Source organism: Mus musculus, chromosome 6 (genome assembly GCF_000001635.26).
Source record: "Mus musculus strain C57BL/6J chromosome 6, GRCm38.p6 C57BL/6J".
NCBI lineage: Eukaryota > Metazoa > Chordata > Mammalia > Rodentia > Muridae > Mus > Mus musculus.
The window spans coordinates 29,945,907-29,969,206 of NC_000072.6; the positions used below are offsets into that span (position 1 = coordinate 29,945,907).

Here is a 23,300-nt window from a genome sequence, read left to right on the forward strand (position 1 = left end):
TGTGTGCACATGGTACAAAAAATACATATGCAGACAAATGCCTTACACATAAGATAAATTAGGAAAGATAAAGTAGGAAAGGATGTCTCTGAGATTAAAATTTGGAAGGAATATTTTATCCCATAAACAGTGGACATAGTAGCATTAAAATTCTACTATTGGCCTGGTATAGTGGCACACGCCTTTAATCCCAGCACTCCGGAGGCAGAGGCAGGCGGATTTCTGAGTTCCAGGCCAGCCTGGTCTACAGAGTGAGTTCCAGGACAGCCGGGGCTACACAGAAAAACCATGTCTCGAAAACAAGACAGACAAAAGTTGTACTACTAGTAGAGTATTTCAAGATATAAGTTCAGCTTTTATGGCCTGGATCTATTACTTTTTAATTTTTTAAAAAAGTTTTGTTACATCAATATTTATGTATGTATGTATGTATGTATGTATGTATGTATGTATGTATGTATGTTGGGCACCTGTATGCTACAGCGCAGGTGCAGAAGTCAGAGGACAACTTACAGGAGTTGGTCCTCTCCTTCCACCACAGGGATTCCAGGGATCAAACTGAGGTCCTCGGGCTTGGCAGCAAGTGCCTTAACCCACGGAGCCATCTTGCCTGCCCCTGAATTGTTTTCCTTAATAACAATGTACCTTATCTCCATTCCAACCCCATGAGCTCCTAGAGAGGAAATTATGGGAAGTTTACTTTCACATCACTTCCAGTTTGACCTTTTGGGATATGAGCACATAATTGTTTATATGGTTATGCTTTCTGTTAAGACTTTATTATTATCAGGAAAGGGCGAAAGCATGTATCTAGTTAATTAAGACCTACTGAATATTTGAGTCTTCTCAGTGAAACAATAGTGGCATCTGGTGGTTTTGTTTAGTAACCACAGACCTTTTCTTTCCTAGCCCAGTGCAATTTATTCCACATAGGTACTCAGTATAGTAACTGATTTACTTAAACTAATAACTTCTGTAGCCAGAAAAGGACAAGTAAGACTTATCTCTCACCAAATCGCAAGCACAAGAAATATATACTGCCTTCAGTATATGTTATTCACATTCAGAAACTTCAAGCTTTTTTCCTGATTACAAAATTAGTGGTATACTTATGGAAGAAAAATAAACAGAAAAGTATGAGTAATCAAATAAAAATATCCCCTATAACTATATATAAACGTTGTTTATATTTTACTGCAACTAGAATGTACATAATCATTTATATAGAAATATTATCAACAAACTTTATAGTTGTATATAAGTCTATTGAATATATATGTGTATGTGTTCTACTCAAATGTAGTTAAATTTGCATGTTCATGGTAGGATTCTATTAAACAATTTCTTTTTCAGTGGCATTGGATATAAACCCAAGTCCATGCTAAGCAAAGCACTACCATTGATATTTGGGCAGATATTGGATCTTTTTTATTCATCATTTTTATACTATATGTATTGTAACATATCACTATAATAGTACATTTATCATTTATAAGCAAACATACATACATTTGCAAGTATTCATAAAATGACTTTATATTGTGTATGTTTGATGAAAATATGTAGAAGTTACTGCTTCAGAGTCCAGTGAAATGAGAGCAAAGTTGCAGTCCATATTTTTTGGAGGCCTGTTAATTCCAAAGAGAAATCCTACAGGTTATGTCTCATCTTTCTTCCCTTTGTTCGTTGTTTGTTACTGAAATAGCCCTTACTTGTGTAGGCAAGGCTCACCTAGAATTTGCTATGTTGTAAGCTGCCCTCAAACTCAAAATCCTTTCTCCCCTGCCCAAGTGCTGGGATTGTAGGCAAATGCCACATGGCTGGCCGTCCTTTCCCTCTATTCACAGAAAATGTGGAAAATTCCATGTAAACCTATTGTCACTGCTGCAAAACTAACTCAAAGACCCCTGTGATCTAATTTTGGAAACACAGCATTCAAAGGAGGTATCTATATTACTTGTCTGATTATTGTGTGGGTTTATTGAGGCTCGTAGTTCATAGCAGGAAAGTCAGGGCAGCAGGAACTTGAGGCAGCTGCACACATTGCATTTCAGGAGGCAGAGGGTGGGGAATACTGGTCGGTTCACTTCTCCTGTTTATTTAGTCCAAGACTCTATGGAATGGCGCCACCCACGTTGAAAATGGGTCTTCTCACTTCAGCACCTAATCTTGATAATCCCTCACGGGCGTGCCCAGAGATTTGTCTCCAAGGTGACCTAAACCCTGTAAAGTTGACAATATTTAACCTCACAGCATATTTTGGGTATTCAAGGGACCCACCTGTAAACTAAAGATGAAGGAAGAGAAGGTCAAGGGCGTGTTGATGAAGTCATGGACCACCACAGTCAGAGTCAGCTTTCACTATTGAGGACATGGGTGGAATAGTACAGGGATGGCCAAACCCTTCTAACAAGCCATGAAAAGTTAGCAGTGGCTCAGAATCTGCATGACTAGCCATTTGCAAAGAAATGTTTGGAATTTCTTTTTAGATCTAAGGGATAGAATTTGTAAGTTAATGTTTAAAAGATGGATCATTAGAAAATGGTTCAAATTTGGGCTTGATTTTTGTTGACAAAAGACGTAAAATGTGTTTATTTTACTTGAATTTATATACCAAGTCCTATCAGTAGTCCTTTTCAAAGGTTTTACAACTTCCTAGTCCAAGTGCTTCTAGATGTTCCAGAATATTTCTATTAGTTGGGTTTTCTTTTCAGGATGTAATCATTGCACGGAGATATCAAGGTGTGTAGCATTCCTTCCAGACATGTTTAACCAGTTATGATCCTTTAAAAAAAGGTTGTTGGGGGCCAGCGAGATCGCTCAGCAAGTAAGGGCATTTGCTGCCAAGCCTGACAACCTGAGGTCAGTCCCAGCACCCATGTGGTAGAAGTAAGAACTACTTCCTCAAGTTGTCTGTCCTCTGACTGACTCTCTCTCTATCTCTGTCCCTCTCCCTCACTCACTCGAATTAAATAAATAAATGTAAAACAACAGTTTTAAATTTTTGATTTTTGCTTTTGTTTTTGTTTTTTTTGTTGGTGCTGTGTTTTGTTTTGATGGGGCTTGGTGGTACACATCTATAACACCATCATTCAGTAGGCCGAGGCAGGAGAATTGCTACAAATGTGAAGCCTGCATGGAGTATATAATGAATTCTACACCAACCCAGGCTACATTATGAAACCCTGCATTCAAAAAACAGAATAAGTCAACTTTTTGTTCTGATATTCAACATCACTGTTTCAAACAATTACCTTTAGTGTTATTGTTTCCTTAGCATGAATATAGTGTGAACATAACATTTATGTCCTTTTTCCTTAAAATATTTATACAGAGGAAGGCCCATAAATAAAAACTTTTAAATCATTTTGTTATGTTTCCTTTTGCTCACTATTTCTGTAGCGTGTCCTATCGATGTCTGGTGTGATTTTCTCAAACTCTGCGGCACATGTAGCTTGCTAAGATGCCCTAGATGGGTGGTCTTGAGAGCTTCTTCTTATCACTCACTCCGCCTGAGGACCATTTCTCCTTTACAGTTTTGTCTAGGTCCTTCATCCAGCAGCAACTTGTCAGAAACCCATATGGTAAGGGCGTCATCCCATAATGATGTGGCAAAAGAAAGCCTGAAATGTGTCTTCACTTTCAGTTATAAGAGCCATAGTAAAGAAAATGAAGACTGGTTCACAAAAACAAAAAAGTTTTTAATTTGCACTCATTAAGTATTAAGACCTACCAAAAAATGTTTTAGTAAGTGCAGGGTAGACATGGTTGTGGAAACCCTTAAAGCACAAAGCAACGGTAGAAATGGGATGGCAGAAATGGGATTGAACATAGATCTCAAGCAGTTTTCCTAAGGCTAGAGAAATCTCATCATGACAATGGTCACTGGGTGTTTGGACTTGCCTCAGGCTATCACTTTCTAGATTTATTATAGAACACCAAGTTAATAATAACAGCATTGGCTTCTTAGAGCAGAAGCAAGAGTCATCACTGCTGGACTTAGATATCTGTGACAGGGCTTCAAATGTATTACATTTCACACCTAGCAGCCCTTCTTTCAAGACTCTGTTTATCAAGTCAGTCAGATGCTCTTTGAAGCAGTGAACCCCAGGGCTGAGAAGATGGCTCAGCAGTTAAGAGCACTGACTGCTCTTGTACAGGATGGGGTGCGATTTCTCAAACCCAACATAGTAGCTCACTGTTTGTAACTCCAGTTCCAAGGGATCTGGTGCTTCTTTGTACCGGGTACGGCATGCATTTGGGTACTACATACAAATACTGAGGCTTGCTGGGTGGTGGTGGCGCATGTCTTTAATCCCAGCACTTGGGAGGCAGAAGCAGGCGGATTTCTGAGTTCGAGGCCAGCCTGGTCTACAGAATGAGTTCCAGGACAGGCAGGGATACACAGAGAAACCCTGACTCAAAAAAAAAAGAAAAAGAAAAAGGAAGGGAGAGAGAGAGAGAGAGAGAGAGAGAGAGAGAGAGAGAGACTATAAAATAAAATAGAGAGAGAGAAGAAAAATACTCAGGCTCACACACATACACATAAAATTAATTTAAAAGAAAAGAACCTTACAAATTTTCTTATTCTTGTTTGTCTGTAGATATTTACCTTCTGCTGATTTGAATAATTAGAATAGGCATAGGAGGGGCTTCTCTGGCCTACAGTCTTCAAGGCTTTCAGAAAGAGGAAAATCAAAGAAATGTCTCTTGGCAGCCACTTCCAGTGTTAGCATTGCAGAATGCACCTAGAAAGGGAACAGTGAGAAGATGCCAGATTCAGTGGAAGCTAAGCGTTCATCATGGTTGTGCCGTGTTTGGGTTCACACTTATGTGTGGTCTTGTCCTGTGGAGGCTTTCCCTCTCTGGGCCTTAGTTTTTGCTTCTGTGGGTAACCAAGTTTCACAAGAACACTCAAATCCCATTTTGTGCTCAAACTCAAACCAAATTGTTTTCCTCAGTCAAAAATCAAAGACAAATTCTGTTCTTCCCTTGGATTATCTAGACAATTGACAAACCCTGGGTTTTTATTTAGTTTTAACTGGGCTGTGAGCAAGTTTTTTTGTTTGTTTTGTTTAGTTTTGTTTTGAGACTAGGGCCCTAGCATTGCCTTGATGATACCCTAAAAGGTGGGATAAACTGAAACTTGAGACTCTAGGCATTCTACAATAGTACAATAGTAATTTAATTGTGAGGGTAGAACATATGCAAAATTCTTGTTGATTTTTTTCAGTGATAGAGCTCTTACCAAGTGCTTTGTAGGCAAGCCCTGTACTACTGAAATGTATCCCAGCCCTGTTTAGGATTTTACATTACATTTCTCTCTCTCTCTCTCTCTCTCTCTCTCTCTCTCTCTCTCTCTCGTGCATGTGTGTGTGTGTGTCTGCACATTTATGAAGAACAACTTGCAGTAGTTGATTCTAGGGATCAAACTTGGCCATCATGATTAGGGGCAAGCACCCTTACCTGCTGATCCATCTTGACAGTCCCAATACTTTTTTTGAGACAGGGCCTTGCTGTCATAGAATTCCCTATGTAGCTCAGGCTGGCCTGAAATTCTCCTGCCTCTGCTTCTTAAGTGCTAGGATGCAGGCATGTTATATATACTGTATATAATGTATGTGTATGTATTTTAAAATATGCATTGTGACATATATGTATATATACATAAACACACATACACATATCACATATTTAATATTAAGAGACCATATTTTTATTCTTGAAAAAAATGTCTCTGAGTAGATACCTATTTCTATCTGATATGATCTGTTGTCTCTGGTTAGATACTCACAAGCTTTTGTTTTGTTTTGTTTTGTTTTGTTTTGTTTTGTTTTGTTTTGTTTTGTTTTGTTTGAAAGAGGGTTTCTCTATTTAGCCCTGGCTGTCCTGGAAGTTGTTCTGTAGACCAGGTTGGCCTCAAACTCCAGAGATCCACCTGCCTCTGCCTCTCGAGTTCTGGATTAAAGGTGTGTACCACCACTGCCTGGTGTTCACAAACCTTCAGGCAAGTGGGGTGGAGAGATGTCTCAGTGGTAAGAGCACTTGCTATTTTTTGAGATCCTGAGTGTAGTTCCCAGCATACACATCAGTAAACTTACAACAGCCTATAAATTTACCATTGAGGGTTCTAACACCATCTTCTGGTCTCTGCAGTTACTTGCACACATCTGGGCAGATATTCAGACACCTATGTAAAAAACAGAATCTTTTTAAAGAAACATAAAAGAGGGGCTGACATTTGTGCCTTTTGCTGCACAAGCTTGACCACCTGAGTTTGCTATTGATATTCGGAACCCAAATAGAAATGGAGGAAGAAAGCCAACTCCACAGTGTTGTGTTCTGACCTTCATGCACAATAATAATAATTAATAATAATACAGAAGCATGAAATAAAAGTGCTTGGCTAGAGTAAACTGCTATTTTTCCTTTTCTATTACTTTTCCTGTAGCTTGATGAGAACTATCCTAACAAAAGCAATTTAAGGAAGGAAGGGTTTATTTGGCTCCCAGTTCTAACACAGTGGGGAAGCCTTGGCAGCAGACACTGGTCACTCTGCATCTACTCATAAAAAGGAGGAATATGAATGTTTAAGCCTAGCTGGCTTTCCTTTTTATGCAACCCAGGACCCAAGCCCAGGCAATGATTAGAGTGAGTCTTTCCCATGTCAGTTAGCCTAATCAAGATGATCCCATGGGCCAGGGCAATGGCTTCACCAAAAAAAAAGCACTTGCCACAAACAAGTCTGACAATCTGAATTTGATCCCTGGATCCCATGAGGTAGAGCCAGCTCAACCCATATAGTTTACAGTCCCCCAGAATGACAACAAACTTCTTGCAATTACAAACATCGCTTACACGAGCACAAAGATTACAGCAGTAAACATAGCATCTCTGTTTCTAAGTGATAATGTGCTTGAGTCAAATTCCTGTGTTTCTGTATTGCCTTTCTAACCAATACTTGCTCTAGATAAAGAGTCTTGTAGGGCCAGGCAATGGGAGTGTACCCCTTCAATACTAGCACTCAGGAGACAGAGGCAGGTGGATCCTGAGTTCAAGGCCAGCCTGGTCTACAGAGCAAGTTCCAGGACAGCCAGGGTTACACAGAGAAACCCTGCCTCAACCCCTACCCCCACCCCCAAAACTCTCGCAGGCTTGTCAGTTGAGTGTTTTATTTGTTTTCTGTTTATTCATTTGTCTTGTTTGGTTGGGATTCAGGCACACAGTCCTGCAAGTGCCCTGTTACTGAGCTCCATGCTCAGCCTAAGTTTTCGGGTGAAGGATGGTATGCCCTCAGAAATGAGATTTAGCGTGTAAAGGGCAGGAGTAAAGAGGCAGTGTTTCCTGCTGGATATTCACCCGAGCTGACCGACAGAGACATGCAGTCTTCTAGGGGAATGGAAGTCGCTTGGGTTTTGAGATGATGATATTCATTATTTCAGGAAGCCGGAGACAATAGCCAGTTCTGCTGGAGGAACCTCTTTTCCTGCATCAACCTCCTGAGGCTGCTCAATAAGCTGACCAAATGGAAGCATTCCAGGACCATGGTAAGAGGGCTTTAGATCACAGAAACGTCCACTCAACTGAATTGTGTGCATTGTTAGCATATGTACGTTGCCTATTGGAAAGCTCTGTGGTTAACTGGTGTATTTAACTGCACTTCTGCACTTCCTAACTCTGGGCGCTTATTCCAAGATGAGTACCCACCAATCTGTTTCTTTCCAGGGAGCTAAATACAGATACTCTTAAGGCGGCTCTAACAAGGGATGCCAACCACATTTGATTATACTTACACATCCCCAAAACGAAGCAAGCCTAATATTCATTGCAATGTTGCTTGTAACAATGAGTCTGGAAAGAACCTAAGTGTTCATCAACAAGGACCAACTGCTTAAGTAAATTAGGATGTACCCTTACAGTAAACTATGATAAAACCACTTGAAAGAATAAGGCATTTCTCTGCTGGTGTGGAATAATTTTCAAATTATATAATTAAATTAAACGAGGCCTTTAATCCCAGCACTGGGTAAGAAGAGGCAAGGAAGAGCTCTGTGACTTCAAGGCTAGCCTGGTCTATAGAGAGAGATCCTGTGAGATGTGGGGATTAGGGAGATGGCTCAGTTGTTAAGAGCATATGCTGTTCTTGCAGAGAACCCAAGTTTGGTTCCTAGCACTGCCATGAGGCAGTTCACGTCTGCCTGTAACTTCAGCTGCAGGGAGAGCCAATGCCTCTTGTCACTAACATACTCATATTCTTGTGTGTGCACACATGAACACACACACAAATTAAAAAAAATTTTAAGCAAGATATTGAACAGTGTGGTTGGCTATTGTGTTAAAATATAAAAATAATATATATGTGATATATCTATAAACAAAAATTTTCTCTAGGGCCAGCGGAATGGCTCAGCTGGCAAAAGTGCTTGCCATGCGTGCCTGGTGACCCCATAGTGGGAGGAGAAAGCTAGAAGCTGTCCACTGACTTCTATATGAGTACTATGAAGTGTTTGCACACACGTGTAAAACACGTACATGTATACATGTGACAAAATTTAACTAAATAGTTTTAAATCTTAAGAAAACAACAAAAAGACCAGGTGGTGATGGCCCGTGCCTTTAATCCCAGCACTCAGGAGTTTGAAGCCAGCCTGGCAACAGAGCAAGGTTTAGGACAGCCAAGACTACACAGAGAAACCCCGTCTCAAAAAAAAGAAATTATCTCCAATGATACACAAGAAACTAGTAATAGTGGAAATGGTATATATGTCAGATAATCTTTGTTTTTAATTATATATTATAATTTTTAAATTTTTTAGATTTATCCATTTTATTTGTGTTTTGCCTTCATGTATATATGTGTACCACTCTGTACTTGGTACCCACAGAGGTCAGAAGAAGGCATTGGATCCTATGGAAATGGAGTTACGGATGGTTGTGAACTATGATGAGGATGCTGGGAATAGAACCCAGGTCCTCTAGAAGAGCAACAAGTGTTCTTAGATGCTAAGCAGTCTTTCTAGTGTGAATATTATAAACTTTACATGAATTAGTTCTTGGTTTTGTTGTATATCACAAAACTGGCTTTGAACTCATGATTAGCCTCTGAATATTGTGATTGCAGGCATGTGCCATTGTGTGTAGCTTAATGTGTGTGTGTGTGTGTGTGTGTGTGTGTGTGTGTGTGTGTGTGTGTGTTAGACAGTGTTTCACTCACCCCAGGCTATCCTCAAACTCCTTATACAGGTCTTCTGTATTGTTGAAGACTAACTCTTGCGTAGAGTATTTAAAGTTCATGGACTTAAGTTATTGGCAGACAAAATAGGTATCTCATTTACAGTCACTCAGTAATATGCTATTGGTATTTAGAAATCTGGACATAAAAATTGAATTTTATGTTTCATTCAATTCAAGATACTTGGGTCTCTTAGGATAGCCAGGCTTGTTTATATGGTCTGAGTTGGAAATCCTAAGAAACTTCACATGATGATGGACTATTTGTTACCCCGTCCCTGTTTCATTGGGCAGATGTTAGTGGTGTTTAAGTCAGCTCCAATCTTAAAGCGAGCTCTCAAAGTCAAACAGGCCATGCTACAACTTTATGTCCTGAAGCTACTAAAGATACAGACCAAGTACCTTGGGCGCCAGTGGAGAAAAAGCAACATGAAGACCATGTCAGCCATTTACCAGAAAGTGCGCCACCGCATGAATGATGACTGGGCTTATGGGAATGGTGAGTATTCCCAAAGTAGATGGTAGGGGTTCTTAGTGAACGTGGAGCTCCTTAATTGGCTAGGCTGACTGGCCACTGAGCTCCCGGGATTCTCCTGTCTCTGCTCCTGCAGCACCGTGGTTATAAATGCATACTGCTGCACCTGGCTTTTATGTAGGTCTCATGATCCGAAGTTAGGTCCCTTTGCCATCTCCTGAGCCCCTAAATATGATATAAACTTTATGATGTGGTAAAATGTTTGCCTCCTTATAGTTTTTGTTTTAGCTTTGTTGTTTTGTTTTATTTGAGACATAGTCTCGCTATGTAGCCCTGGCTGTCCTAGAACTTGCTATATAGACTAGGCTGACCTCAGACTCAGGAGATCTGCCTGCATCTGCCCTCCAAATGCTAAGACTGAAGGCATGCACCACCATGCCCGGCTGAGTTGGTCCAGACTGACTCTTCATGTTCTGCTTCCATCTCCTCTTTTCACCCACTATGGAAAGCTCAATAAGAGGAATTTAATTGCTCTTAACAATTATAATAAATTACGGGGCTGGCGAGATGGCTCAGTGGTTAAGAGCACCGACTGCTCTTCTGAAGGTCCCGAGTTCAAATCCCAGCAACCACATGGTGGCTCACAACCATCCGTAACGAAATCTGATGCCCTCTTCTGGAGTATCTGAGGACAGCTACAGTGTACTTACATATAATAAATAAATAAATCTTTAAAAAAATAAATAAATAAATAAATAAATAAATTACTAGAAAGAAATAAGCAAGAGATTACAATACTAAGCCCTCTTATCTCCTTTCTCAGCAGTTTCTAATCTGCCAAAGATCGTTTCTGTATATGTTAGTTTATATGTGAGCATATGAATACTTTAAAAACCTGTAGGCATGCTATGTGTCTACTTTATATATAGCTCTTAAAAGAACATTTTGAGCAGTTTCACTGTTAGGAACCCATAGACCATGCTCTGCGGAGGGGAGTAACATCCTGAGTTGTATGTATCTTTTTCTTCCTCTCTTCCTATGTCAGACATCGATGCCAGACCATGGGACTTCCAAGCAGAAGAATGTACCCTGAGGGCCAACATTGAGGCTTTTAACAGCCGCCGATATGATAAGCCTCAGGACTCAGAATTCTCACCTGTGGATAACTGCTTGCAGAGCGTGCTGGGGCAGAGGCTAGATCTGCCTGAAGATTTCCATTATTCCTATGAGCTCTGGCTGGAGAGAGAGGTGTTCTCACAGCCCATCTGCTGGGAGGAGCTGCTCCAGAATCACTGAGCTCTTGTCAGCAACGCAGCGGACGGAGGTTGGCTCCAGTAATGTGCTTTGCCTGTCCTGCCCACTCAGCCTTCATACTGAACTCTAGGAATGTGTGTCAAGGGCAGTTCCAGCCCAGCATCCAGCACAGACAGACACCCAGCATAGTTCAGGGCTATTCTGGATACCAATAGACTCAAAGGTGGTTGCAAGACTGGGGTCCTGAGTCAAAGCAAATGGATCAACTTGCCCTAGGCTCAGCTAGGTGCCTAGTTGGCCTTCAAATCTCCCGATGGATCAGACCTGGACAGACTCTTGGAAACCTGCTTTAATCTTGCCTAGAACCCTGCTCACTTTTGTCAGCCACAATAGTGAAAGGAAGTTTGTCATGGCATTTGACCCACGACATTCATCTCCAGCAGGGGGATAGGGACAGGCCATAAAATAAGCCTTGTCTTCTTGCCCACTCAAAATGCCTGGGACGTATCATTTAGCAAAACCAACTTTAGACTGTATTTCACACTTCAAATGTTGATGCTCATCTCTTCATAAAATCATCATTGGTTCTAAGATGGTTTGAGAGCACTGCATCTTTATAAAGGATGACTGTTTCCAAAACACTGCATGTTCCAGAACAGCATACTGTGTAGGGTTTTTTTTTTCCTTAAGAGCTCTGTGTTCAATGTAAAAAATTATTTCATGTGTATTTTCTATAGCACATTGAATGCTTCATCATTTGAAAAGAACCACAATTAATATAATATGGCCTTCTCTAGGAATAGCTTAGACTTTTTACAAAGTACTTCAGTTTTTTCCTATGAATGCCAGCTTTATTACTCATGTACCATCTACAGACGTAAAACCCAACAGCCCCCTGCCCCAAGAAGGAAGTTGAAAAAACATTAACGAAAAGAGCCTATGCCAGGGAGTCCGGAATCCTGTGACATGCCATCTCTGCGTCGGTACCCAGAAGAGAGTGGAAGACTCATGAAGGCTTCCAAAGATTCGGGGAGTCCAGAGTCATTTTGAGAGGACTCTGGGGTTCTGCCTGGTAGTCCCTCCTGATGTACAGTGGCGACAGCACAGTTTCCAATTCTTGCGGGCCTTAGACAACCGCTTGAGCTTCATCTCACGCCTTTTCCTGAAGAACCAAATCCTGGTGTCTCCTTTTGTCAGTTTGAGTGCGTCAGCCTAGGCTTCCAGAGTCTCCTCTTTGGTGGCAGTCTTTCTCAAAGTGCTTTCTTAGCTCCTGGAACTGCTCATAGGTGAACCCAGAGGATTCATCTCAGCAGGACAAACTTGGAGTTGTCGCTGAGAATCCCGGTTACTTCTGTCTTGGCTGCAGCTCACTTGAGTTCTGTCCTTCAGTTTGAGGCTCTACTATAGGATTTTCCACTCTTTCATGTTTTTAAACAGCTGAGTGCACTGCAGAAAATTACTGTCTAATATAAGCCCAGATCTTCACCTGAGTGGCCATGGGAGCCAGGCAGATCCGGCTTTGCAGCCCTGGCTAGGCCAGACCTTACTGTACAGCCAGGCTGGCCTTGAACTTGGAGTGATCCTCCTTCCTCTGTCTGCTGAGTGTCACAGGCCTGGGCCACCACCTCCAACAAGTTCATTTTAAATGATTATAGGAGGTTTTATTTACTGAAATTTGTCCATGTTAGCTGATTTTTTTAATGAGAAGCAATAGCACCAGTTTAATTTTCTCTCCCATGGTTATTGTTTTTTACCCTTTCTCTCTCTCTCTCTTTTTTTTAACTGCTAGCAGTTTCAATGTGGTTTGTACTGGAAGTATCATATATTTCACGGAGGAGTCTTTATTCCTCCTACATAGAAAAATCACATTTTTATCTTCTGCTTTTCAATTTTAGTCTTTGAACCTTTTCATTTTAAAGGTCTCCTCACTGCCCAGGCACTAATGAATCTTTTTATGATAGCACAAGGACACTTTATTCCTAGAGAGCTGGTCCAGACTGGCTCATTTACTCTTCCCTTTGTCAAGCACAGTCTCATTTTAGGTCACTATAGAGACCAACATTATCCAAGGGAGCTATCAGTACCTCTGTGCTTCGGGTAGCAGGGTTTCCTACTGTGGAAAATGGCAGAGAATGTGAAGTACGTAACAGATGAAGTATCTTAAAATAATTTGCAAATTGTATCAAAGCATGACAGCAATCCTCATTTCAAACAGCTTACTGAATGTAGCATCAGGCAACTTTATTCATCTAGGGTCAGGCTACTATGATTTTAATTTCTGAGTAAAAGATAATTTTCCAGGAAACAGAGTTATTACCAATCTACTTTAAAGTTATATTCAATTCTGTAAAGAAAAAATTAGTTGCCTTTTAAAAAAAACACATAAATGCTTTCTGAGGCACAGAAGTATACTAAGCTTTAATATGTTGTATTTTATTATTTATAACTCTTGAGAATATTAATTCTCAATGCAGATGGAAAAACTATTACACCTTGCAAGAAAAAGAATGATTAACTTAAATCACATTTTCCCCACAACTTGCTGTGGCTAACTTTCTGGTATCCACAGCGAGCCCTATGTCTAAGATAACTGGGTTAGATCTCCCAGTTTGAGAGATAGCATATGTGGTTAGGAATAGCTTCAGATTAACCAGCATTTAATGGTGATTACAGTTTCCACATAGAAGCATGCCATTTGTATGATTTATAATATAAGGACTTTCTTTGTGAATATTTCCATGAAGTTTATGTTGATTGATAATATTGTTCATCTCACTGAACACTTTAATAAAAAGAAAAACCTGGACTTAAGAAATCTGGTCTTTAGTTCTTTAATGTAAGATAACCTTAAAGTCGTGTTAAATAGAAAAGGATACAGGATAAATATAGAACTCCAAACCTGAATGATGTAACAAATGTTTATTTCGTCATCATGGGTCTGGAGCCAGCTACTTGGCTCACCTTAGATTCTGGATTGGCTTTTCTCTGAAATTATTCTTATTCTGGCATAAGGCTGAATGGATGTTCCTAGCACATACTGTTTAATTCTGAAAAGGCAAAAGCAGGAAGCAAACCATACTGTGTAAGTACATTTCAGAGCTCCTGCTGTTGACTGATGCCATGCAATCAGCTCACATGGACAAGCCTAGCTCTCAGCCAGAAGAGCATACTCTACCCAGAGACTGACAGGTACGGGGTAGTGTAATGCCTTTATGGTCATGCTAATGAATATCTGTTCCTATTCTACACAAAATACACACAGTTCCTCCCCAGGGAAGGCTTCAAATCTTATCCAATGAAGTCTTAAAGTCCAGGATCTCATCAAGTCTAGTCTAGGGCAGTATCTCTCTCTCTCTCTCTCTCTCTCTCTATATATATATATATATATATATATATATATATATATACACACACACACATACAGGGTTCCCAGGCTGACCTTAACATAGATGCAGAATCTGTTGACCCTGAGACTTCTGAATTAAAAGTGATCATTTCAAATGTGGATATACGCCAGAACATCCTTTTGGGGGTTTTGTTTGTTTTCTTCTGGTTTTCAAGACAGGGTTTCTCACTGTGTAGACCAGGCTGGCCTCAAACTTAGAGATCTGCCTGCCTCTGCCTCCTGAGTGCTGGGATGAAGGGCCTGCGCCACCACCACTTGACACCAGGGCATCTTTGTACATATTAAACATATACAAAGTTTTGTCAATGGTATCTTAACAAGACTGTATTTGTTTTGTTGTGTTTTTGAGGCAGGGTCTCACATAGCTCAGGCTGGCCTTGCATTTGTTATGTGCTGAAGACAAACTTCAACTTTGGAATATATCAGTATTCCAAATAGTGATCCTGTGATCCCAATGAACAAATGTTCATTTGGATAGAGAAGGTCTTTAGGCTGCTCTACAGAAGTAATTCCCTACATTTCAGTATTCTCTGGGGGTTAGAAACAGATTTCTTCCTACTTAGAAACAGAGGCAGGAAGATCGTGGTCTGGGGGCCAGCCTGAGCTACATAGTGAGGCCCGTGTCTCAAAAAAGCATGAAGGTGCATGCTTCAAGGTCCCATGCCAGCTACAGTTGTCTCTTCTTCAGCTCTTGGCTTCTCTACCTGAAGTATTGCCAAAATGTTGCTTTCTAACAAGCTGACTCTGGACAAGTGGGAAGTGAAAGGGAAGTGGGCTATTATGAGAGCAGACCTTGGTGTTTCTATGAACAACAACCAGATAACAAATAACCAAAGGATCAAAGTTGCTGTTCCAAGTCTCACATTCTGCTTGGATGTGGAGCCAAGTTGTCCTTATGAGCCACCTGATGGTGTTCCCATGGGTGAGAAATACTCCTTAGAAGCAGTTGCTATACAGAACTCAAATCTCTGCTAGGCATGAATGTTCTGTTCTTGAAGGATTGAGTGGAAGGATTGAGTGGGCCCAGAAGGAGAGAAAGCCCACGCCAAGCCAGCGGCTGGGCCTGTCATCCGGCTGGAGAACCTCCATTTCCGTGTGGAGGAAGAAGGAAGGGGAAAAACTGCTTCGGGGAGCAAGGCCAGAGCCAAGCCATACAAAGTAGATGCTTTCTGAGCGTCACTGTCCAAATGAGAGGGTGTCTATGTCAACTATGCTTTGGGGACTGTGCACTGAGCCCACAGTTCCACAGTGGGAGTGATTCTTCCACAGAAGGCTGGATTTTTTTTTTTTTTAAATGAAGGAGCTGAACTACTTTGCCAAGGCTTTAGAGAGTACAATCTTGGGCAGAGCGAAAGTTGCAAACAAGATCTGGCTGAATTAGTAAATGCTAGAGAGTTGAGCTAAATCACCGGTAGGGGAATGGCCTTTACCTTCTTTAAAGTAAACAACATAGAGATTTTGATTTCTCTGTACGATGAAAGAGGCAAGATGGCGCTAAGATGACCTTGTCTATTGACTTGATACGTTTTGTGAGACTGCCAAGACTGGCCAAGCTGCTGTGGCCTTTGGCATAATTGGATGAGCTTGGACTCAGGTACTGATTGTAGCAAACAATATTCTGAGGCTGTGGTTCCAACGAGTAGATTGTTTGGATTGGACCTATGGGGCATTTAAATGGGAAGCCTTTTCCAGGAATCCAAGTCCCTCATTGATGCAGTGGTGACCGTCCCTTCTAGGGGTTGCATTACTATCATAGTGGAGATGTGCCGAATACAATATGGGATGAGATCAGCCATGTGAACTCTCGAATGGTGCCAACCTAAAGCCCCTGGAAGTAAAGTCCTTCCTGGGATGGGTGCTCCCAGCAATGTTTAGTCTTTTCTTACCAGTGGACTCCTGCGCACAGCTGCTAAGTCAACTTAGTGTTTTCTACATCTCTGTTTGGTGTTAGCACAAGGTTCAGCTAATGGCCAAGAGATGTAGCATCAGGAACCCTTAAACAGCTACACACCATCTCAGCTCATCCCCTTTAGATCCCTTAGCGACTAAGCCATTGCACATTCTAGAGTACTCCTATTAATAGTCTGCCTGCCTGTAAAAGAAAGCAAGCTGTGATAACTTAGTTCTCTTCTCCATGTTGCTGTTCATGACTCTGTGTGGAATTAAGATAGAATTCCAGTTGTGGGTTCAGAGAAATTGATCATATATTCAACAATAAAGATGTCCACTGGAGACACCCTTTCTTTTGTACTCCCAAGATGAACATCTTCCTTGCTGTACTTCCTGGTTTAGGCCTGTTGAGGCATGGGAATCCGTTTATATTTTGAACAGCTTTATCAGAAGATTTTTCAAAGTCTAATTCCAGTTAGCCTGTTTGCCAGTAGTTACAAGTACAGCTCCTTTAAATGCCTCTCTAGATTTGATTACAGGTCCTTTGAGTGTATCGGGCCACTGTAGAGTCTCTCTTCTTTGAGTCTTTTTGTCCAGTGAAAAAATTTAGTGGGGCTTTTGAATACCACATTCTGTTTGGTCTTTACCCTAGGGCAATGTGCTAAAAGCCTTTTGATTCGATGCATCTTCATAGTTTTTTCTCGTGAGCTGGATAAACAGTTGCAGTGGTCAACCTTTGTTAAGTCTTGAAATTTCTGAATTACCTTTTCCCTGCTTGATAATAGGCCAGGTTTTTTGTTCTTTTGTTTGTTTGGTTGGTTGGTTGGTTGGTTGGTTGGTTGGTTTGGTTTGGTTTGGTTTGCCATTCCTTCCTTGTGAAATTTTAACAAATGCAGCTAATACTAGCCAACTCCTGCTACCAACATTTCTATTTTCGAATCTTTTCACCCAGATCAGACATGATGGCACAAGCCAGTAATCCCAGTACTTCTGGAGGCAGAAGCAGGAGGATGACTGGGAGTTCAAGGCCAGCCTAAGCTACTAGGGACTTCTGAGACAGCCAGGACTACACAAAGAAACCCTGCCTCAAAAAAAGCCAAAAGAAATAAGAGGAGGAGTGAAGGAAGAAGGAGAGGAAGAAAAAGGAGGAGGAAGAGGAGGAAGGAAAAGAGGGAGGAAGAGGGAGATAAAGGAGAGGAAGACGAAAGGGAGAAGGAGGAAGGAGATGAAGGAGGGGGAGAAAAAAGGAGGAAGAAAAAGATGAAGGAAGGGAGGAAGAAGAAGAGGAAGAAGAGAGGAGAAGGGAGAACAGCAGCAATGCTCTCTAGCAGACCCTGGTAGCACTGGTTTGTAATTGCAGCTACACAACAGGAAGATTGAAAGTTCAAGGCTATGCTCGCTTCGGCAGCATGTACACTAAAATTAGAACAATACAGAGAAGGTTAGCATGACCCTTGCGCAAGGATGACACGCAAATTCGTGAAGTTTTCCACATTTTTGAAGTTAGAGCAGTCGGAAGCCCAGCTAGGACGTGGCAGTTTCATGGATTTAGAAACACATGACTTCAGGTTGGAAGACAAGCTTGCCAAAACTACTAGAGACAGCTGTAAAATCACCACAGAAGCATCCATGGACTGATGTCTCGGGTTATTAAGGATAAACTGTTTAATCGGATTAACGTTGCTTAATTACTACTGAGTGCTTTTCCTCAAAGCTGGTATGCGGAAGAAAAAAAGCTCAAGTAACAGTTTTAGCCCAGTGACCAAAACTCAAATTAGAAGACTAAGGTGCTGTGTGGTGTCCTGAGTATTAGCACTGTAATATAACTATCACATGAGCCAGGCGGTGGTAGCGCACGCCTTTAATCCCAGCACTCAGGAGGCAGAGGCAGGCGGATTTCTGAGTTTGAGGCCAGCCTGGTCTACAGAGTGAGTTCCAGGACAGCCAGGGCTACACAGAGAAACTCTGTCTCGAAAAATAAATCAAAACAAAACAGTGCTGACTGCTCTTCCAGAGGTCCTGAGTTCAATTCCCAGCAACCACATGGTGGCTCACAACCATCTGTAATGGGATCTGGCGCCCTCTTCTGGTGTGTCTGAAGACAGCAATAAACTCACATATATAAAATAAATAAATCTTTAAAAATAAAAATCCCCAAATTCTCAGAGACTTGTAACAACAAAACTTTTGGCCAGATGCAGGGGCACATCCCAGAACTCTAGGTAGACAACCATGCCTTTAGTCCCAGCACTGGAGAGGCAGAGGCAGGGGGGACCTCTGTGAGTTTGAGGCCAGGCTAGACTACACAATGAGAGGCTGTCTCATAAAAACAAACAGCAACAACAGAGACACTATGATTTCTTTCTTACTTAAGGGTCTGAGTACTTAGTGTGGGAGTTTGTTATACCTGTCTTCTCTTTCTGGGCTCCAGGATCTAAAATGACTGATGGAAAAGACTTTGTTCTCAGTAAAACAGGAACAAGAGACTAATTCCTACAAATAAATGTAGCATCTGCTCCTTAGACATGGTGCACCTTTCAAGGGTTCACAGCAAAGCACCTCAGATGGCCAAGCCTCATATTCGGTAGGGGCACTACTCCCCTACAGGAAGGCACGCCTGGATTAGACTGTTACAGAGGAGGGACATACAACTAGGAACAAGAATAAAGTCTACCACAGTTGTAAAATATCTTCTGAAACTCTGAGGTAAAGAGTTAAAACAGATGCTAGATCAGCAATTGTGAATCATCACCGTGACTTAAGACCTCTACACCGCCAAAGAAAACCTGAACTACGATTCCCAGAATCCCCTATGCTCCGAGAGTCCCTGTTAAAATCTACTAGCAAGCCCATCATCTCCTGGAAGCAGTTACAGTCTATTAGACATACAGATGTGCAGATACGCGACTCACTGCAGATTCTCAGTGAGCTCTGGAGGAGAGTGGCAAGATTGTTTAAGATCTTAGCATCTCAAGAGCTTTTCCGCGAGCTCCTGAGAGCCATCTATCTCAGTGGTTTTTAGCACCTTCTGCTGTGACTTTCTCAACTTAGTAAGACCTTGCCTCAAAATTAAAACAGAGCTGGAAAGAGAAGCAGGAGGATCTTTGTGTGGTAAGCCAATGTTTTCTGTAGTAAAAAGTGTTACATGATTAAGTTATAAATGGCATTTTTGTGGGACAGCAGGTTTTTTAACAGTACCTGTACCAGTACCAGTACTAGCCTTACACGCTTAGGCATATTTCCGAGGGCTCTTCCCCCGCAGCCTAATCACACCCCAGTTACTTTAGTGCAACTTTATTTGATTTTTTTTAAACATGAGAAACAAAACATAGAATTTAGAGTAAGTATGACTATCTACATGCATGAAATACAACTTTTACCAACTTTTGAGTCTCTGCCTATTTTCTCTCTCCCTCCCCCCAAATGAACAGTGAAGAGCATTTGCCTCCTTTCTGATCGCAAATGACCGTTTAACAAAACAAGAAATGCATGATCTCCAATATGGAGTAGAAGGGGAGGTCAAAACTCGCCAGCAAAGCATGGAGTGTGCGATGCTTTGGGAAATGTTGGGTGGTTTGGGTAAATCCTAATAGGGGGCATTTGGAAAACATGGAAAAATGATTTGTTGTTATAGCTCATTATAATTTAGATGGATGTCCCCGACAAAGTCCACGAATTAAAGGTGTGATTCTCAAGGTGGAGCCTTAAGGGAAAATATTTGGCAATTGGGGAGAACACGCACTAAATGGATCATGGGACTCTAACCCCTTGCTTTGTTTCCTGGCTCTTTCAGGAAGCAGTTGCTCTGCCAGATGCTCCTGCCATAAGGCCCTGCCCTTACAACAGGTGTGGCACCTCCAGGACTGTGAGCCAAGGTACCAGTTTCCTCTTACATTTCTGTTGTTTTTTTTGTGGAATATTTTGTTTGTTTCACACGTCTCAATATGTAGCCCTGGCTAGCCTTGAACTCACAGACGTTTGCCTGCCTCTGCCTTTCAAGTGCTGGGATTGGGTGTTTATGGCAGTGACAGAGGATTGATACTGTCCATGTTTTTGGTTATCTTCCACTGGTGACTCTTCGGCAGCTTCTGGTATTCTGTTAGAAATCCTTATCTGCAAAGTTTATGTGAGTTAAGGCCTGAGCACATTATAGCTTCAAGAACATAGTCCAGATGAATTAACTTCCCAAATGTTGTCTAGTACACCCTCCTTAACACACCAAACGTAACATACGCAATGGTAGAGCTGTGTCTCAAAACAGTGATGCTGATTTACTCAGGTGTGCAGTGTTAAGAGAAACTAAACTCGCGGTAAGAATATTTATCAAGCAAACTGTCCCCATAGGATGAGGGAAGAGACAGGTAGGGTTTAGCACAGCCCAGTGAGACTTTAGGGATGTTAGAATTTGGCATAATCTTGATTGTGTGATGATTTTGTAAGTGTGCAAGTATTATCACATATGTGTATTTCACTATATGTCATTTACAAATGAATAATTTTATAAGAAATACGCATGAAAATTCATACAAAAAAAACCCTATCAAACTTGTTATTGGACGCAAGGTTTTATGTGACAATATGTCTGTCATGCTGAATGTGTGTTCCTGTTCCCAATTCCTCTGTTGCAACCTTAGGTCTCAAATACTAGTACTGGGAGGCGGGGCCTTTGGGACATAGGTGGTGAGGCAGAGCCTCCCAGGTATGATTAGTGCGTGCATTAAAATAGCCGAGAATAACCCAATGGATCTAACGGATATGTATAGCACATTTCATCCTAAAGCAAAAGAATATACCTTCTTCTCAGCACCTCATGGTACCTTCTCCAAAACTGACCATATAACTGGTCACAAAACAGGCCTCAACAAATACAAGAAGACTGAAATAATCCCATGCACCCTATCAGATCACCACGGCCTAAGGCTGGTCTTCAATAACAACAAAAACAATGCAAAGCACACATATACATGAAAGCTGAACAACCCTTTACTCAATGATAACTTGGTCAAGGAAGAAATAAAAAAAGAAATTAGAGGCTTTTTAGAATTTAATGAAAATGAAGATACATCAAGTCAAAACTTATGGGACACAATGAAAGCAGTGGTAAGAGGAAAACTCATGGGCTGGAGAGATGACTCAGCGGTTAAGAGCACTGACTGCTCTTCCAGAGGTCCTGAGTTCAAATCCTAGTAACCACATGGTGGCTCACAACCATCCGTAATGAGATCTGACGCTCTCTTCTGGAGCTGTACTTACATATAATAATAAATAGATCTTAAAAAAAAATTGGAGAAAAACTCAAAGCTCTGAGTGCCTCCAAACAGAAACTGGAGAGAGCATACACTAGCAGCTTGGCAGTGCACCTGAAAGCTCTAGAACATAAAGAAGCAAACACATTCAAGAGGAGTAGACGGCAGGAAATAATCAAACTCAGGGCTGAAATCAACCAAATAGAAACAAAAAGAACTATACAAAGAATCAACCAAACCAGGAGCTGGTCCTTTGAGTAAATCAACAAGATAAACCCTTAGCCAGACTAACCAGAGGGCACAGAGGCAGTATCCAAATTAATAAAATCAGATATGAAAAAGAAGACATAACAATGAAATATATCTTAAAATAATGATTCTGTTTGTTGAACATTAACAGTTGAAAATATTAAAATCATGTTCTACAAACATCATGGAAATATTATTGATATTTTTTCTCACCGTGCTTGAAATTAATATTTTCTTAATGTTTAACTTCAAAGAGATTTTGCTCTTTTGAAATTTTTAAAATATACTTACTGATAAAATAATTTCTCTCCTAGGGGGGAAAAAAAATCTCTACACTTCAGTATCACTAGTGACAACTGTGATACTGTGTCTGAATTAAGCAGAACTGACAGCTTTGGCTGTGGGCCAGAAGAACCACAACTCTATCTCTGGAATACAAAACCCAGCTAGCCAATAGCTGTATAGTTTCCTGACTCGATTAACTTCTGGGCGCTGTTACAAATTACTGGGAACTGGGTGACCTTAAAACAACACGAATGGGACTGAGAACGCTCGGCTCAGTGGGAGAGCAGTTTTCTTGCCTCCCAAGGTCCTCAGCTTAATCTCCACCTCCACTAACCATGCCTGAGATGAAGGTCTCACGCACTGCGCTCCTTCCAGAGGCTCTAACCAGGGTGCTCCCGGCCTCTCCCAGCTTCCAGGAGTCTGCGTCTGCGGCACATCAGTCCAGCCTTTGCCTCTGTGGTCACAATGCCCCTTCCTCTCCAATTATCTTCAGCTTTGCTTTCATAAGGATCCGTGCGGTTGCATTTAAGGCCCACCTGGATAAACTCCTCTCAAAAAAATCCTGAACTTGATTGTTTGTCAATGTTTTGCTATACAAGATAATGTTCACAGTTTCTGGGGCCTAGGATATGGACAATCTGTTTTTGGAGTGATGAGTCAGCTTACTATGGTAACGAATGCTCATCACTGGGGAGGTGGCTCAGCTGATAAAGGGTTTGCTGTGCAAGAATGAGGACCCTGGGTACCACATAAAGCCAGAAGTAGTGATACAAACCTCTAACCCATGTGTTAAGATATAGCTGAACACCTGGATTGAAGGGGAGGGGCAGCCAGTCACCAAATCAGTGAGCTCCAGACTCAGCGGCAGACCCTGTCTCAAAAAATAAGGTGGAGACCAATTGAGAAAGACACCCAACACTGGCCTCCGGCCACCACATCATGTATACATACATGTTGCATGTACACTTCGACATATGTACTTACACAACACACTCCAAAAAATCCCTAAGACATAGCAATATTAACTGTTTTTCTTTTATTAGAGATAATTAGTTGATTCTGTTTTTAAAATAAACATATAGAGTCAAGTAAAATGTTTCAGGCTTGGGGAAAGGATGTATGAGGGAGTGTCAAGCTAGAGCTCTTTGCTAGCATGCTTACTGAGAAAATACATGTGAGGAGCTCAGAAACATAGTAGCACATGATAAAGAGCATAGTCTCCCCTGGCTGCTTTCCTATCTTGTTCCCCAGAAGTCATCATTAC

The 23,300-nt window shown here is 41.3% G+C and overlaps 1 protein-coding gene, 2 long non-coding RNA genes, 1 other non-coding gene and 1 pseudogene across 11 annotated transcripts in view; 4 read left to right on the plus strand and 1 right to left on the minus strand.

Moving 5' to 3' along the window:
- Positions 1 to 13,775, plus strand: part of Strip2 (striatin interacting protein 2) — a 42,706-nt gene extending 28,931 nt beyond the window's left edge. For 4 of the 8 annotated variants that reach the window (NR_104576.1, XM_011241069.1, XM_030255461.1 and 1 more), the window contains 3 exons: positions 7,443 to 7,547; positions 9,526 to 9,730; positions 10,752 to 13,775. Coding sequence is in view for 7 of the 8 variants with exons in the window: in XM_011241069.1 (XP_011239371.1) it covers positions 7,443 to 7,547; positions 9,526 to 9,730; positions 10,752 to 11,002 (561 nt within the window). In the remaining variant the exon portion in view is untranslated. Of the gene's footprint in view, positions 1 to 1,847; positions 3,367 to 7,442; positions 7,548 to 9,525; positions 9,731 to 10,751 lie in introns of those variants that run through there. The other 4 variants (NM_001037740.1, XM_006505118.4, XM_011241068.2 and 1 more) reach the window with 4 other exon arrangements.
- Positions 4,618 to 22,902, minus strand: Gm52897. The gene is made up of 3 exons (XR_003956416.1): positions 22,812 to 22,902; positions 6,120 to 6,190; positions 4,618 to 4,748 (listed from the first exon to the last, which is right to left on the minus strand). It is a non-coding gene; the product is annotated as a predicted gene, 52897 (long non-coding RNA).
- Positions 15,044 to 15,856, plus strand: Gm13724 (predicted gene 13724; annotated as a pseudogene).
- LOC115490520 lies at positions 17,649 to 17,755 on the plus strand. The gene has a single exon (XR_003956663.1). It is a non-coding gene; the product is annotated as a U6 spliceosomal RNA (small nuclear RNA).
- On the plus strand, positions 18,550 to 22,655 carry Gm31103. Its single transcript, XR_377383.3, has 3 exons — positions 18,550 to 19,367; positions 20,050 to 20,131; positions 22,066 to 22,655. It is a non-coding gene; the product is annotated as a predicted gene, 31103 (long non-coding RNA).
- Positions 22,903 to 23,300: the final 398 nt, after the last annotated feature.